The sequence below is a fragment of the Gambusia affinis genome, linkage group LG12 (genome assembly GCF_019740435.1).
Source record: "Gambusia affinis linkage group LG12, SWU_Gaff_1.0, whole genome shotgun sequence".
Taxonomy (NCBI): Eukaryota; Metazoa; Chordata; class Actinopteri; order Cyprinodontiformes; family Poeciliidae; genus Gambusia; species Gambusia affinis.
The window spans coordinates 14,589,667-14,606,827 of record NC_057879.1 but is presented as its reverse complement, the minus strand read 5'-3'; the positions used below and the strand labels follow the sequence as shown (position 1 = coordinate 14,606,827).

The 17,161-nt window shown below is 38.6% G+C and overlaps 2 protein-coding genes and 1 long non-coding RNA gene across 12 annotated transcripts in view; all 3 read right to left on the bottom strand.

Annotated features, from left to right (window-relative positions):
- Window positions 1–7,867, bottom strand: part of LOC122841202 (5'-AMP-activated protein kinase subunit gamma-2-like) — a 30,478-nt gene extending 22,611 nt beyond the window's left edge. Inside the window, exons 1-3 of one of the 2 annotated variants that reach the window (XR_006372356.1) lie at window positions 7,568–7,867; window positions 5,857–5,922; window positions 988–1,237 (exon numbers count right to left, since the gene is read on the bottom strand). Coding sequence is in view for 1 of the 2 variants with exons in the window: in XM_044134294.1 (XP_043990229.1) it covers window positions 988–1,237; window positions 5,857–5,922; window positions 7,568–7,651 (400 nt within the window). In the remaining variant the exon portion in view is untranslated. The remainder of the gene's footprint in view (window positions 1–987; window positions 1,238–5,856; window positions 5,923–7,567) is intronic. The other variant, XM_044134294.1, reaches the window with a different exon arrangement.
- Window positions 7,868–8,703: 836 nt separating this feature from the next.
- LOC122841201 lies at window positions 8,704–9,267 on the bottom strand. Its single transcript, XR_006372355.1, has 2 exons — window positions 9,228–9,267; window positions 8,704–8,745 (listed from the first exon to the last, which is right to left on the bottom strand). It is a non-coding gene; the product is annotated as an uncharacterized LOC122841201 (long non-coding RNA).
- A 5-nt stretch (window positions 9,268–9,272) lies between these two features.
- kmt2cb (lysine (K)-specific methyltransferase 2Cb) overlaps window positions 9,273–17,161 on the bottom strand; it is a 79,839-nt gene continuing 71,950 nt past the window's right edge. For all 9 annotated transcript variants that reach the window (XM_044134284.1, XM_044134289.1, XM_044134286.1 and 6 more), the window contains 9 exons: window positions 16,833–16,946; window positions 15,630–16,749; window positions 15,416–15,552; window positions 15,175–15,317; window positions 13,684–13,858; window positions 12,841–12,957; window positions 12,673–12,746; window positions 11,200–11,308; window positions 9,273–11,126 (listed from right to left, as the gene is read on the bottom strand). In XM_044134284.1, coding sequence (XP_043990219.1) covers window positions 11,034–11,126; window positions 11,200–11,308; window positions 12,673–12,746; window positions 12,841–12,957; window positions 13,684–13,858; window positions 15,175–15,317; window positions 15,416–15,552; window positions 15,630–16,749; window positions 16,833–16,946 — 2,082 coding nt within the window. In that variant the 3' untranslated portion in view covers window positions 9,273–11,033. The remainder of the gene's footprint in view (window positions 11,127–11,199; window positions 11,309–12,672; window positions 12,747–12,840; window positions 12,958–13,683; window positions 13,859–15,174; window positions 15,318–15,415; window positions 15,553–15,629; window positions 16,750–16,832; window positions 16,947–17,161) is intronic.

The window sequence follows — 17,161 nt, the reverse complement described above, 5'->3', positions numbered from 1 at the left end:
AAATCACACTAATAAACCCAAGCTGGTCCCTCTGGAGGAGTGAATCAGCTGCAGTGTGTTCTTGTTATGTTTACTTTTTTTTGTTGTTGTTTTTGGTTTGTTTTACGATCGATGCTGTTCTCCAGAGGAAGCTGAGCATGATAAGGTTTGGCCCGAGCTGAGATGTTCCACCAGCCTCTGCCAAACTGACCCTCTGCGAGGAAACACAGAAGAATGGGTTCATGTGCGCGCCAAAAAAACGCATGACTCATTTGTGTAGCTGTTTGATGAAGCTTCCAGCAGGGCTGTTTCCATGAATACAAGGCTGTTAACTGTTATGTAACTATAAACCCGCAAATGCATGGAGACACGAAAGCTTCAAGTCTGCCAGTTAGGTCTGTGCTCCATAAAGCAGGGCCTTGTTCTACCAACTCGCTCTCATTTCTCCCTGTTTTTTGATTATGCCCTAGTGAGCTGCAGTGGTAGCTGGTGAATGCACTTTGGCAGGCCTCCAAATGCCAACCTTGGTTCAGATGCCAAACTTCATAAAACAAACTGGCCTTCAAACAGCAAAAACAACCAATTCCTTTTTCCTAGAGAAAAACTGTTGACGACAATAACACGGAAAATCTCTCCACAGGTTATCTGTCATGAGATTGCTTAGCTGCAGAGCACCACAGTGAAAAGAGGTGGTTTTATTCTTCTTCTTCGAGGTGGATGTTTCCTCTTTCAAGTCTGTGCCACAATGTCGAGCAGTGCAGAGTAGACAAAGGCAGACATGTTCTGTATGAGCTCAATCACAAGCAGCACAGGGACCTGGATGTGGCTTTAACCAGTGCAGGAAACCCAAATAATGTGACATTAGTTCCCCCACTTGAGTCGAACTTCTTTTTCACTGCTTTTTCTCCATCATGAAATCAGTGTTTTGCTTTCAAAGTTATAAAGATAAGAATGCATCGTTTAATGAACAAGCGGAGCCTTCATTACGATTGTGACTCATCCACTTACCTCTCCTGGTTCTGGAGAAAATTTTGATGCTCGTCGATGTGGGATTGGACCGGAAGATGCCACTGAAGCTGAGGCGATGGGGGGACTTGGGCGAGGAGTTCTGAAGGGAGGGATAGGGGAAAATGGTTTTGGGTGACATTGAAACGGCCTTTGATGACACCGGAGCTGAGTGGGGCGTGGAGGGTAAGCTGGCCGGGTTCTTTGCAGAAACTCCTTTTGTGGGGCTGGCTGAGCGGATCAGACGATCCCCCTGAGAGACAATAAAAGAAGAGACAGCTTCATTCTCCTGCACTTAAGTGAATGTGTGGTTCATTATGAGTGAGAGGCTGCAGAGCTGCTTGGTACAGAACCAGCAAAGTGAAGGAAGAAAGTGAAGAAAGCAAGAGTCAGGAAAAGATTTATTGTGAAACAAGGTCTGCTGATGGCACATTTTGAGTCACTTCTCCTTTTTACGCAGGCTTTTGTTTATATAGCTGCACTGTAGCAGCTAATGGTGCCTCATAAAATGCTGTGTACAAATCTCAGTCCCATGTGAAACTTGTAATAAAGCCCAGATTTGAAAGAGGTAGTGTTAAACACTTTAGGTATTGGATGCAAATATTACTACTGACATATACATAAATGCACTAGTAATACTAGTATGTCAGCCTGTTGTAAAAGGTAAGTAATTAATTAATTGCATAATAAATTTAAATGAGCTTGAAAATTTCTATTCTGATTATAATTTTTTGAAGGACAATTTTGTTTAGAAACATCAGAGTCTATTTTATTTATGATTTTGGTAGTGTGTGGTTTTAATTCCTGTTTTCATTAATGTTTTTGTTGTTGTTGTGTTTTATTTTGTATATCTAAAATATCTTCCAATTCCAGTGTTAAAGGTTCTCTACAAAATTAATGTTTACTGCTGTTTTTGAAAGCTGAACTTGCACTATTATGCCATAATGAATGTGTTACTTGCACCATTTCTCAAAACATTATCCTTTACTGCAACAATTACTCGCGCAATTAATCGACCAGAAAACTTGGTATTGAGACAGGCCTAACAATCTATCGTCGTCTCATTTAATCTCAGTATAAATCCAACTGTTTCATGAAGACGTCGGAGGTTGGTTAGAGAATATTAGGGAATAAACAGCATCATGATGAACAAAGAGCACAGTAAACAGAGCAGGGATAAAGTTTTGAAGACATTTATATCAATTTTAGGGGACATAGATTCAAACATCTGAAAGAGCACTGTTCAGTCCAAAAGAGGGAAAAGTGTAGCATAAATACATTTCTGTCCATCAAAACTGACAGGCTGGGCAACAAAAACATTAATCAGAAAAGCAGCCAAGAGGCTCATGGTGGCTCTGGAGGAGCTGCTTAAAACCATTAGTTACTCTGAGAGACAACCTGTCAACTTAACAACTACTAGTAAATATAGATTTTAGTCAATAGTGATAAAAATAAGGATACTAGTGAAAGAACTCTCAGTTAAAACAATATTATTTCAGAGAAAGAGAAAACGTGTGAAGAGAGATTGTCTGGTTGGATAAGACCAAAATGTAACTTTTTGTCCAAGATGCAAAATGCTGTGTAGTGGAGAATCTAACTCTGGACGTCCCCCACCAAACACACCATTCCCAGGTGAGTGGTGGAAGCAGCATTATGCTGTGGGTATGAGGTAAATACGGGAAAACTTTGACAGAAAACGCAGCAAAAGATCTGACACTGTGGTGAAGGTTCACGGTTCAACAAACTAAGACCATTAAATCTACAGCCAGAGCTACAAAAGAATGGTTTGCATAAGAAATATAAGGATAGAATGGCCTAGATAAAGACCAGACCTGGATCTAATCTTTCTATGTTTAAGATACTTTGCAAAAATGAGAGAGCAAAATTTTCAGTCTGAGTAAAGCTGATCTAGACATACCCTGAAGACTTACATCTGTAACTGCATCAAAAGGTGGTTCTAATGTTGACTTATGGAGACTGAATACAAATGCATGTCACATTTTCCTAATTGTCATTTGTACAAAAACAAACAAAAAATAACATTACTTGAGCTCATATTAAACTATCTGAATATCTAACAAACCCCACCTTAATAGAGTTTTGTTTATAGTTTAACTTTATGAAATAAATGTTTTGCATATAGTTTCTGGCTATTTTGAGAGGTTATGTTTAATAACGCTGGTTTGCAGTGTACTCGAGACTTTCCATTCAGCACAAAACCATAATTATGTCTATCTTTATTGTAGTGCTGTCTGATGACCAGAGAGTAAAAAGATAGAGGCTCAGGGGTTTGTTGGTATTTGCAGAACACTGAAGCTGTGATATACTTGTAGTAATAACCTTGAACGATGTACTCGTGTTATGTTTTCCAAGAATATTGCCCACTTGTTGGTAAAATAAGATAGACTAATGACAGATTTGCAGCACCTGCAAGGCTGATTTTTGTCATTTCACTTTATACACATAAACATATTTTCTTTCAAGCTAATGTTATCGCTCCTGCAGCTGAGGGCAGACAGAATAAGCTAAGATCTACTCTCTAATCTGTAAACAGCCTCTGCTTGACTTGGAGCAACCAGACATAACATCCAAGTAAAGCCCGTCTTTAAGCTACCTCCTGTAGATATGACTTGGAAATAACCATGGAAAATAATGGAGTCAGGACAAACTGACAAGAAGATGAAGGTAATGGCACATTTACGTTTATCAGGTACCGATAATCACATTGCATTCATCTGATCGGGCTTAGAACTAATCAAAGTGATGTCCTTCACTTTATCAAAGGAGCTCTGAAAGATGGCCATCTTGAAGTTCTCTCAGTGAAGACTCCATCTTGTTTATTTGTTGCCTTAAACAAGATTGTCTTTATTTTAAATCTGAAAAACAATTTGTGTTTATCGTCTCCACGTGGATGTGAAAAGCAGCATGCATGTATTCAAAGGCCTGTTTCTTAAAATATGACAACTATTCCATAATATGCAATGCACTGTGACGTGGGTGTATTGTTGGGAGGTTTTTTTTTGGCTTTGCCCCTGTTGTACAGAAATTTCTTTTGATTGTGTTAATCTCTTATTGGCATTTTCCTCTGCAGAGTAAGAAATAATAAAGCTACTATTAATATCATTAAACTGTTGAATTTTCTTGAGCCTGTACGACTCATAGCCTCAGTTTCCTGCTCTAGGCCGACAGGATGGACACACCTCAGTCGTTGACAGCCGATGTCCTGCAACTTTTAGGTGCATCTTTGGTTAAACACACCTAAATCAAATAATTAGGTCTTTAGTAGAACTCTGGACAGCTTGACTGCACACTGAGGTGGTAACTCACCCATCTGAGTCAGGGGTGTTGGACCAGGGACACATCTAAAAGTGGCAGGACCAGGGCCCTTTAGGACCAGAGCTTGACACCCTTGTGGGAGGTTCAACTAGTTGTGCAATCAGAGATGGTATTCTGTGTACCTAGAATGTATTGAGCGGCTATTTCAGCAACTGTTTCGTTTGTATCTCGACTTATTTTTCTCCAACCTTTGAAGCCAAAAAGGCATTTTCACCAACAAAATTGTATTGTATTTCTTGAGGCCGACTTCCTGTATTCTTCAGAGATTTTTTGAGCATAAAGAAGTCCCAGGAAATCAGCAGTTTGAAAAATTCAGACAAGCCCATCTGGCACCAACAACTGTGACACATTCAGAGTCACTTAATCGCCTTTCTTCCTCATTCTCGTGTTCTGGGGGAACTTTAAGCCATATTCACTACTTTTACATGCCTAAATGTTATTGGGCGAATGACTATTTGGGTAATCAAGTTACTAAACTAAATAAAATGACTGGATAGTTGATCTTTTTTTTTTTTAAAACAAAACAGTACCCTAATTCAACAATAGAGTTAGACTATATAAACATCACATTTCAGTCTAGCTCCTTTTTTTTTTTTAAGTTTTCCTTTACAAGGTCAATAACACAGAAATAGATGGAGAAACCCTTCACTATTTGCTGTATAGAGACGAAAACAAAACATGAGATGTGGAAGCCAGTCGACCAGGAGACAGAGAGCGCCTCCTCCTTCTACCACTGCCTCCTGCCTGCACTGAATGAACCAACAACAACTCATTTAACCATTTGCTGGCCCTGATACACTGGCACATTAAAATACTCAGAGATCTCCAGGGGAGATCTTTACTGCAAAGACACTCCTCCCCTTAAGAAACATGTAAATGGTGTAAGCATATTTTTTGACAAAGTAAATTGAAAAAGGAAGGGCAGTTGTATTATGTTTGTTTGGTTCATGGGCACATTTCAGCCTGACCCAATCATTTGGCAAACTGGAGGAATGCGAGAGCACACACCCATCTTTCCTATTTGCCAACAAATCTCAATCTCATATTGTGCAAGAGCTTGTTAAAGCAAGCAAACGAGGCATCAGGGTTTTGCCTTGACATTCTTGATAATACAAGCCAGCACAGAGTTTTATCTCTGCTGCACAAATATTCTACAGATAAAATTACAACATGCATCTTCAGGTATAGTGAATGGTTATTCTAATGATGAATAGAAGCAGACAGAATGGATGGGGCTCCTTTTTGTTTACCAAAAAAAAATAAATAAAAAAATCAATGTGCTGTATGCGCTTGAGCTGCGCCTGGACACTGTGGGCGTGATGTTACTGTAAGCCAAAGTGAGTTGGCAGAAAAAGAAGACGACCTAGTGTAATATCCTGCTCTTCCAAATCCACGTTAATTTGCTCAAAGCCAAACAAACACATCAAAACAGACGCCATAAATCATCGGCGGGGAGGGCAAGAAAAGTGCAAACTTGAGCAAACAAACAGTTGGAAAGCGATTTACAAAGTGTGTCAGAAACAGGATTAAATGTACCTTCTGAAGGCCACTTTTGGTTGAGGCACTGGTCTCCGATTTAGGGGCAGTAAAATCACCAAAGTCCTGCACAAAGCAGAGATTTGTGAGTCAGCTTCCTGAAAATATAGCAGAGTAAATAAAGTGCATGTCTCAGCATGTAACATGATGTGCTCATTGGCAACACAGCCTGTTTTTCTACAGAATAGATCTAGACCTGAGGGTGGAGTGTTTGCAATCACTGTGGAAACCTGTGCAAAAAAATGCAAAGGGTTAGGCGTTACTTTCTTTAGCTGAGACATTATGCGGCAAAAAAGCAGCTTTGTTACAAAGTTTTAACTGGCTGGCAATTATAAGCTGTTTTCTTTTATTCTTTGTCCAACTTGAGGGTGGAAAAGTTCACACAGCACTGTGTAATTCCAATATGTTACATCTGAGTGTCACATTCATAACATTACAACGCGCTGGAACGTTTTCCACTTCAGCACCAGAAAAGTGCAAATAGTAAAAAAAAAAAAAAAAAGAACGAAATTTTTTAACGACAATAACTTCTGCTTATCCCCACAGTCTGAGAAAAGCAGATAAGTAATATCTGTGTTTCAACCTCGGCTAATAAAATGAAAATAAACAAAGTCTGCAGATATCATTGGTCATAGTATATTAGTTCTGACCTGGAGAAGAAGATATATTAAAAAATACTTCAAATAAAGCAACCTTTAGTGTCCTTGTTTTGGGAACTGTTTTGTTTATTTTTATCATCAGAAAATGATGCAAAATAACAGAAGATTATTTTATTTTTGATGGAGCTGGGAGGTTTGTAGTTTGTAGTCTATAGGGATGAAGAAGAATTCTAATTTGTTTTGCATTTGTTTTTATATTTCAAATAATATGAAATCACCAACAAGGAGAGAAGCATTTCCAGACAACCTGTACACAACTTAAAAGTATATTCTTCACCCCGTGACATCACTGCCCATATATGGCACAGAAGAGAGTCATTTTGTTTTATTTTGTTTTTTATTTTTACATAGCGCTCAAATGTTAACTGTCTCTGTGGTAAAATCTGAAAAACTAGCCATTTTTTCTCCTCTCCTTTTTATTTTGAGTCTATTTTTTAAAAATGTGACACATTAAAAGAAAATTTAATAATTAAATGTTATCTCAAATTAAAATTTAATCAGTTTTAAAATACAAAAAAGAAAAGTATTTCAAATTAATATATTGTATTTTGAAACGATAATCCTTTCGCCAAGTGCTTTGTTTTTGTATTCTGACGATCGCATTCAAAACACTAAAAAAAGCACGGATAGGTTTCCTCATCACGTTCTGGAAAATTCCATACATGTTTGGGACAAAGCGAAAACATAAAAAAAAACAACTTGATTTTATTTGCACATGTAAACAATTGCAGCTCCATAGTGGGAGTTGCCTGCAGTGACATCACAATAAATGCTTGCAGTTGCAGTTTAACCTACAAGTTAGAAATGCTTCAATGAAATGCTCAAGCAGTGCAGCAATGTTTCTGCACAAACTGAGGCTACATTTTACACAGATTAGAAACATATTTAGTGAAAGCAAATAAACTAATGAATTTGGGAGACTTTACTCAGAGGCGGAACGCAGCTGAAAAAAAAAAAGCACAACACCTAAAAGTTCATCTAAAAACTTCACTGCATGTATATATTTTTAAAACAACAATAAAAACAAACTGGGTAATACTCCACCGACTTACTGGCATGTTAATCCGGAGACCTTTCTTCTTTTTTGGCATTTTCTTTGAGCTCGCCTTTGTGGACTCCATCAACGTGCTTCCCATTTTCTTCTCGTTGTTTTTAAAAAAGCAAAACAAAAATGTGTGATAAACTTCCAAACTAAGAAACCAACTGGGTGTCTTCGACAGCCGAGCCTCAGTCAGCCGTGCCTACTTTGACTTCAGCTGCCCCCTCTACTCTTTACTACGACAACATCAAGCGAGGAGCAGGCTCGTCTACCAGGAAGTAGGCTCGGCTGTGAAAAAGAGGCAGGGCGCCCCTCATACTCCACATTGTTTACAGGTGTTCTGGTGAAATCTGTCACCCAGAGGAAATGCGCTCCCTGCTGTGTTTCCGGGCCTGATTCCAAAAGAACACAAGCAGCCGGTCCCTGCCTTTTTAATCAAAGCTGAGGTAGAAATCGTGTTTTTGTACCATTTAGGGTCAGACGCTCATTCACCTATCGGTGAATCAAAATGGACCGTGTCTTTAAAGTTTTAAGCAAATTTACTCCTTTATAGAGTAAGACTGTGAAGAAGTAGCAGGGTCACTTTGACGCGCCTTTATTAAAATATGTGTATTTTTTTAAAAAAAGTTTTTAAATATATCTATTAAGGCAAAGCCGAGGGCACACTGCCAGGAAAATTGGTTTCGACGGAAACTAATTTTGACATAACATCGCCCGAGTCTAATGTAATTCCCCACCAACAGATGTCAGTATGATTCAGATATTCATTAGATCATGTGGCCATGCAGGAAACATCAAGGCTAGATTTTAAAACAAGTTGATAGAACACATTCACTTCAGAGAGCACAAAGATGCAATTAATTTCATTTTATGTTTTCCTGTTTATTGTATAACTGCATGTTTGTTATTGCTTTTTTAACCTTGGTTGGTTGGTTTTCATGTCAAAACCTTGAATTTTCTGTCTTTTTAAAAATTTTAAATTACAAGCACAAAAGTTCTCTATGGAATTGATATTTCAGCAAAGGACACACTTTTAAAATGGAACAAGCACATCAAACTTTCTGATACCTGATTGAGTTACCTCCCATACTGCAGGTTTCCAGTCACAGGATCACTGACCACCAACATACTTCACTGTAGGCAGTGTGGTCTTTTCAGCATGGTCTTTATTGTTACTCCTACAGACAGCCTCTGATTTATTGACAAAAAAGCTTCAGTATTGATTCATTGCACTGCCAAAAGGAATCCCAAAGATCTCTCTGGCTTATTTATATGGCTGTGAGCAAACAGAAGCTTCTTGTGCTTTTGGTCAGTAATGACGCATTTCTGGAGTTCAAGTATGGAAACCTCAGAGGCTGATGCAGGTCTTTTGCTGACAAGTCAATGGTTTGGTATCCAATTCTTGGAAAACTCAGGGTTCATGTTCCTATGTTCTAGTCTCTAAACATTTAGACAATAACCCAGACTTTCTAAAATCAACAATCCTGGTTTTTAAGGTGTTCAAACTCAAGCAAACCTATTGCAACTCAGACAAATTTTCTTCTCTGGGTTTAGCGTTGAATCCTTATGAAAATTCTTGCGTTATTATTCAAGCCTTGTTTTGAGATTTAAGAGAATACCTTCAAATTATTTCAATTCTAATGTGGTATGAAAATTATTTTTGATTCACTTACAATTCATCCGGAGAACCAGTGACTTAAAAACAGATACACAGCTTGTAACATGTAAAATAGTTTATTTTTGTAAATGTTTCTAAATTCAATTCCACAAAATCCAAACCTCGTACTCTGTACACTTCAAAAGGCATTTTCAAAAATAAACAACAAAAAGAAGAAAAAAAACAAACAAAAAACATCTTGACTACTTTACACGACCAAGAAAATGTAGCACAAACACACTGGCAGGATAATGTAATATCATACAAGAGAAGAAAAATATCCAAGAAACAATTTTGTTACAACCATTCATTGAGAAAATATATACAATTGAGTTTTCAGAAAGTTAAAAAAATACATGCCATATACATTACAAGTTCTAAGACTGTCTGCAAAATTTTACAGTCGACTTGAAATTGTGCACGCAAAAAACTCGTCTGTTTCTAAGCATGTGACTTGTGAAGTGTCAGTATAAGAAATATTTTTGATTAAGCAGAACTCCGTTTCTGTCCAAGAAAAGGTAGAACGACCGTTGGTTCCACATACAATTCTCTCTGTCGCACACTGGTTCATCTACGTTACATGATTAGATGTTTGCACCTTTTCCCCCCGAAAAAGTAAAATAAAAACACTTTGCTGCTCTTGTTTAAGATAAAAAGTTAAAACGCTGTATTTTTTTAGGGTGGTGGGGGGGTTGTAACTCCTAATTCACAGTTCTTTAAAATCAGACCTGATTAACAGTAAACAGATCACGATGATCCTTTTTTTTTTTTTCTTCTCGATTCTGTAACTGATAACTCGTTAGTCAACAAAAATATTTCTTTCGAGTGGTCAAAGTATGTGTAAGTCACAAAAAACACTACGCTACAATACCTTACTTTTAATACAACAAAAATACTTTGTGAATTATTGTGGTTATTTTACAAATTCTGTACAGAATAATCATAATATATACTCTCAAACTGAAATAACGTCCATCTTAAATAAATTTCAAAGACAAATAAAAACAAACAGAAAAAAAAAAAAAACGATTTTAAAAACACCCAAACATCAAGAAGGTTAAGGTAGTATTTGGTCGGTTATTCCTATAGTTTTCTTTATGTACATTTGTACAAAAGTAACAGCATGTCATCTTCAATCTTCAAAAACAATAGCCTTCTTTAACTCAATCTCATCATTTTGAGAATAAAATTCACTCACTCAGTAATAAATACAAAACCTCTCAAATTCCACACAAATCACATGACGGAGACCTATGATACAACTGACTCATGGAATCAAGTATTTAAAAGTTTTTCTGTGTGTATGTTTTTGTTTCTTTTGTTTCTTTTTTTTTTTTTTAGTGCAAGTTAATATTCCCTTCACGGTATTCATTGCTGTACATTCCTCAATCAGTGATGTCTACATTTAGTCTAACGGCATACATTATTATATAACAAAAAGGGCCTGCCCTTAGTTAGCAGTAAGGCCGCACCCTGCACAGTGCTTTCTCATTCGCTGGTGGATTCTGCACCCCCATGTACACCACAAATATACGAGCAGATACATACAGACAGATGGAGGCCTTGTGAACGACAAAAGCCTCTTTTACATATGGCACAAGTCACATCCTGCTACCGTGTTGGATTTCTCCTCCTCCAGACAAGGTTTTTCCCCCCTCTCCTATAATCCTCATGAACTAGCCTTCAACCCTTCTGTTGATTTTTTTTTTTATTCATTTTTTAAATTTTGTTACATCGACTGCAGCGTGGAGCTTTTCTTTTTCCTCTGTGCAGAGATCATGACACTCACTCGCTCAAGCGAGGAATGGTTTTGATGTTTAGCTCAGTTAATCCACTTTCTGCACTCAGGAGCTCGGCAATGGCAAGCAATCTTGTGCTGGCCTTCGATGGCGTCGAACTGATAGTCAAAACACAGCTGAAAAACAAGGTAGGGAATTTTGTTACCGAGCTGTAACGCTGTATTCGTGCAGCAGCTTTTGGATACTCACCTCTTCTCCTTTTTCAACTCTGCGAATACAGCTGATGATGATTTTGTAGCCTCTCTCGAATGTAACCACCTCAGCGACACAGTTAGGGGCGCAAGAATGGTTGATGTATCTAAGGAACAATAAAAAAATATCTATAAATTTGTTTTTACACATGGTTCCTAAAGCGTCTTCACATAAGAGCTCCACTCTTCTCTAACCTTTCAAGCTCCCCGTCCTTTAGAAGTATTTGCTAATATTAAAAAAATCCACAAATGGAAGATCATTTTACACTTGTGGGTGGGTTTTAAATATGAAATTAGAACAGGAGGAGGAGAGTGGAGTAGAGTTTAAGGTCTGCAAATACAAATGTTTTTCCATTCTTGTCCGTACTTAAGACCTGGAAAATACTGACTCTTTTTATTCGAACTTTAATGGAGAGTTTTTATACGGAGTACAATTGAAACCACCTGTTTTCAGTGCGTGGCTGTTAGTTTGTGCTACAAGCAAGAAGAAATCACCACTTCTAGCAGTACGCAGCACATATTAGCCAACAGAGATGAATTTAAAGATGTTCTAACCTCAGATAAAGTTTAATGTTACACTCATGAGATAAATCAGCACGATTTGTAGTGGCAATTAATTCAAGCTACGCTTTACAGAGGAAGCAAACAGAGAATGACCTATAAACTGTCTATAATAATGTCATGAAGGGTTTGATAAATATGGTGCATGTAAGTTCCTAAAACCCACCGCTTAAACCTGAGCCTTTCCAGCTGCTTTTGGAGCACAAGAGAGAAAATCGCAGCTGAGATTGTAAGCCGTGCTCTGCATGCAATGATGTGATTATTTCTCAGTGGTAACACTTTAAAACAGAATTTAGACGGATAAACTCTTAAATATTTATTAGAAATTTAAGGCTACGTTGCACATCTAAAAAAAAAAAAAAAAAGCATAAATTACACGCCGCATGTTTACACTTTGTCACCATAGCAAACCTAAAGTAGAAGTCCACACTTCATGCAAAGAATATTTCCAATAAATGTAGTAATTTTTCTTACTCTATTTTAATGAAGACCTTTGTAAAATACTGATATTAAGTATGACTGAATTGGTTTAATGTTGTGTTTGCAAACGGCCTCCCCCTCAGGGATGTTTTCAGGGTGAATTACAACCACGGCAACCTGATTTGGCTCTGGTTCCAGCAGCTGAAACAACCAGGTTAAAATAACGGCCTAGTAAACTACTCTGTTCACTGGAAATGGTTCCTGCTGTTGGAGCGCGCCTACTGTACAGCTACAGCCACATTCAGGGCAAAACTTTAGCAACATCGACTTCAACCGTCTCTAATTTTGAAATTGTAATTCAGATACACGCACAAAAAAACAAAAAACAAATGTAAAGTGACTCATCAAAAATCTAATATCACACAAAAACAATATAACTAACATGTTTTTGATTTACAGCTACATCAATATAGTTTGATAAATTTCAGACCTTGCAAGCCCTCCACTTTGAGTGGCATCCACAACATGCTCGCTGTCGATGCGGAACATGAACACTGCTCGGTTCTGCGTGGGAGCATGAAAATGAACTGTTATTTTCAATTAAAGATTAAGGCAAAAATGCGGCTTAATTATGTAGTTGTTTTTTTTTTGTTTTTACCTGAGATCTGTAAACCTTTGCCTTCCTGATGGCGACCTCATTTCGGAGGACAGTTCCATTGTACTCGATCACCATGGTTTGCTTTTCGATGTCTCTAGCAGCAAACAGCCCCAGGCCCTGTGTAGATATCATGTTAGCATTATGTTACATTATTTCTCTAAGTGTTTATTACAATAGAAAAAAACTATATTTAAAAATTAGATTTAAGATATTTTCTGTTTAAAGTAACTATGTCAACCCAACAAAGCTTATCAATTCTGGTATCTGAGATCAGAGATAGTACACCAACGTTACCTACTTCACATGCAAACAAAAATGTGAAGCAATACTTTTGATTGTTTTTTTATCCAAGTATTCAAATAATTGTTCTCCAGCAAGCCTTGTTAAAGATACACTTATAAGCTAGTAGTGGATTATGTAATTGCCTAAATATACAAAGAAGGGGCCTACAGTAAAACTTGGTCAATGCGTTGATTTTTATTTTTTTTATTTTGTAAATTAAAAATTAAAAATCAATGTACAGTGCAGCCCTAAAGTTTGGACACACCTTCTAATTGAATTCAAGTAGTTTTCTAATTTGTTTTTTAATTCAATTAGAAGGTGTATCCAAACTTTTGGTCTGTACTGTAAGTTCCCTTATTCTATAGAAATTTTACAGTTTGGATACCAGAATAACAAAGAAAGAGTTAACATTCTCTATTGTCTTTTTTTAGTCACTTATCCAGATCTATAAAATTGTAAAAGCAATTCAAGACGGTGCAGGAAATCTGTACAGTTAAAGACCTTGCAAAAGCCCTACAGCCTTTCAAAACCAGAAGCTTCAATGAATTGTAGTTCAGTCACCTGGATGCGGGAGCAAGCCAAATACACATTACTTCTCCACTCGCTCTTCATCCAACGGTACTGGGAGGACCTGGGGTGCACAACTGGAGTCTTGCTGTGAGGAACACCACCTTCTCCTTGCGCCACATTTTGATTAGACCTGGCACTGCTGCTGGACACAACCTGTGGTTGAGGTCTGCATTTTGAGGGAAAAAAAGAGACTTATTAACGCAAATGTTACAATTTTGCTTCACTGAATTCATCTCGTAAAGCATTCATACTATTGTGATTCTGTTGGTATTCTCATATGTTTATTTGGCATTCAAGTACTGCACGCTTTCTATTTCAACCAATTTACTTTTAAAACACTCAGCTGGCGACAATGTTGCAATTGCAACATTTCAACTCATTGCAATGTTGGCAATTCAGCAGATCCCAACATATGCAATACTACAGCAGCTAATGGGAATCAGCAACATGGACAGAAAATTTTATCTTGACATTTTGTGGCATTTATCATAATAGTTATAAAAAAAAGTATTAAATTGGCCTGTCTTTCAGGAAATTAATCAGTCACTGCAGACAGAGGTTCATAAACACAATCACTGCTATAAAATTATACTTTATCTATTGTCAATTTCAGGCTGACAGAAATAGCCTACATGATGGTTACATTAAGTAGAGTGACTATACCACTAAACAGCACTCATTAATTTGATTTAATTATATTTTAATAATATATTTAATGATGGTGGCATGGCAGAAAGAAAAAGCTATAATCCCAAACAGCTTCTGATCATTTTAAAGTTAGCCAGCAACGTTTATTGTGATCACAATAATTACTTTGTTCTATAAAAATTTACCAAAATTAGCAAATGTTCATTAACTTTAGCTACCGTGCCATTAGTATGCTGACATTTTAAACGTTTTTTATAACTAAAATAAGTTGGAGCCTTAAATTACAACCTTTAACACCCTCCATTTTTCCTACACTTCACCTTCTATTCCCCTCAACAGATGGGTGTGGTTCACATAACTTACCGGAATCACTCTGAACGCTTGCTGGAAATACAATTTCCTTAGTTTATTACAATGTTGTTTATAATCCTTTTGCTTCAATGGTGTGGAATGACTGCACAAGGCATTTGGCACGGTATTCTAACTGCTCAGAATCCACAAACCTTGGCATGTTGGATCCTTGAAACTGACAGCTTGACCTACTTTCTGACTGACTGATTTGGTAGATGAATGCCTGACCACTTGAGGGCACTGAGAGAGATTTGAAATTCTATTCAAGATGACCAGTTGATCCCTAAATATGGTGATGTAACAAGAAAAGTAATGCAAAAGCAAAGGGGTGAATTCCACACCCTTGGTCTCATTGTGTATCCTCCATTCTGTACGGAAATGTATGAAAAGAGACACACATACTTCAAAGATTTCATTTAATTTCATTCATTCATTTCATTTCTTCAATTTCAAACCAGAATAGAAGCTAATTGACCTAATTACCTTATCACCAGCGAAGTGTGGGAGGAGCTTGTTCTTGGTTCTGCGCGTGCACACCCCGCTGGATTGAACATGAGAGGTAATTCCACAAGAGGGTTGCGCCCGTAACGGAAAGAGTACCTGAAACATGCCTCCACTCCTGGGAGCTGAAGCGAAGCAGCACCAGGATGAAGGATATAGTTTAGATGTTTGCCAGTATTTTTTTAACTCTTAAAGCAACAGGAACACAAATTTAGTTACAAACCGATTCAGTAATTCTGGTGACTGCGGGGACTGTGAGTCCAAACAGATCCTCTCCTTTCAGATATACAGGGAAGAGCCTCAGAGTGCCAGACTCAGCTTTTTTGTCAGAAACTGGACCAAGCACTTTATCCCAAACTCCTAATTGAAATAAACACAAACTGCTTAGGAACAAGCAAATCTCAGAAAAAAAGTCCAGAAAATGATACCTTCCTTACCTTTAGGAGATGTGTCCGTCAGAATCAAGTCTTGGTAGCCTTGTTCAACGACTCTGATTGTAAATTCTGGAAACCCGTCATTGTCTTCAACTGAACAGACATAGCGACAGCGGCGGTTGCCATGGCGCATGCTCCAGTAAATGCGACAAGCCTCGTAGCCAACGGGAAAGATGGTGGTTGGTGAATGGAAGGCAGACATCTGTAACGGGGTGAGTTGTCCTATCGCGTGCAACACCAAGCTCCCTACTCGAAATGTGTAACCCAACTCTGGCTGCTGCACGGCCGTGGCAATCTGTCGCACTTCGTCTCTTTGAACATAGACGCGTCGGAACACAGCAAAGCAGCGCAGCTCGTGCTCCAAGGCTTGCCCTGCTGTTCCCCGGGGCCTATGGGCATGACAGAGCATGGTCTTGTCTTTGAAGAAGGTGCACTGGGCTTGCAGAGCACAGGTGAAATGATAAACGTTGGTACAGCGCAGGCGGTGGCAGCCGCTGGTGGCTCCGGTTTGCTGGCAGTAGGCGCAGCGTATCGTCTGACCGCGGCGCAGCGCGAGCTCCACGTTGATGAGGGCGCCAGCTTGCGTCTCATACACCTCAGTTGACCATAGAGCACAGTTTAGGTGAACCCATACGTCAAGGTCTAGATTTAGCAGCCTGGCCGGCCCATCAGTGATCCCGTCTCCAAACTGGTGACAGAAACAGCACCTCCTCTTATCTTTGAGCAAAGACGGAGGGCGCAGGGATGCTCCTAGTTTCTTCAGAAGCTCGTCAATCTTATCTTCCTCGGGAAGCTGTGAATTCATTCGAGGCGGTAAAACCACCTGAACACTCCACTTTCTCCAGCGGAGACCTTTCTGTCTCTTTCCCTGGTTCCAGCCATCGTGGGACCTTGGCCGGGCCTTAAGCTTCACTGTCACCTTAAGGGCGTCAGCTTTGGTCTCAGACAAGGGTGTTTCTCCAGCTGTAGGGAAGGGGATGGGCGGAGTAGATGGAGGAGACATTTTGGGCTGAAGCTGGGCGAGGCAATGAACGTCCAGCGAGGACATGTTGTTGTTGTACTGATGCTGAGTTTTGCAAAAGCTCTCGCTTTGGTCAGAGGCAGGAAGAAGGGACATAGACTCCTGAAAATGTCAGAGAAAATACAGCAAACAGTTGTTACTTGGACCACGCAGGTTTAAACTGCATGGGTTAGAACGATACAAACCTTTGCCTCTGTGGTGGGTCTGGACTGAGGGGACGAGGAGGAACAGTAGAGAAGGAAACAGTTTTGACTACAGAAGACCAGATTTTCATCCAGTCTCATACGGCCTTCATACTCCTAATATAAAACAAAAACATGAAATGGAATACTTTACCCAGCCAACAGATCTGAGACCGATTTAACTTCAGCAGGCAGGACTAATATAAAATAATATATTCAGTGTTACTGCAGAGATGTTGGCCTTCAGTATGAAAGCAAATAATATTTTAGATTCAATGAAGCTTGCATGGTCAATAAACGTGCCTTTAGACCATCTACATTCAGCCTTTAAA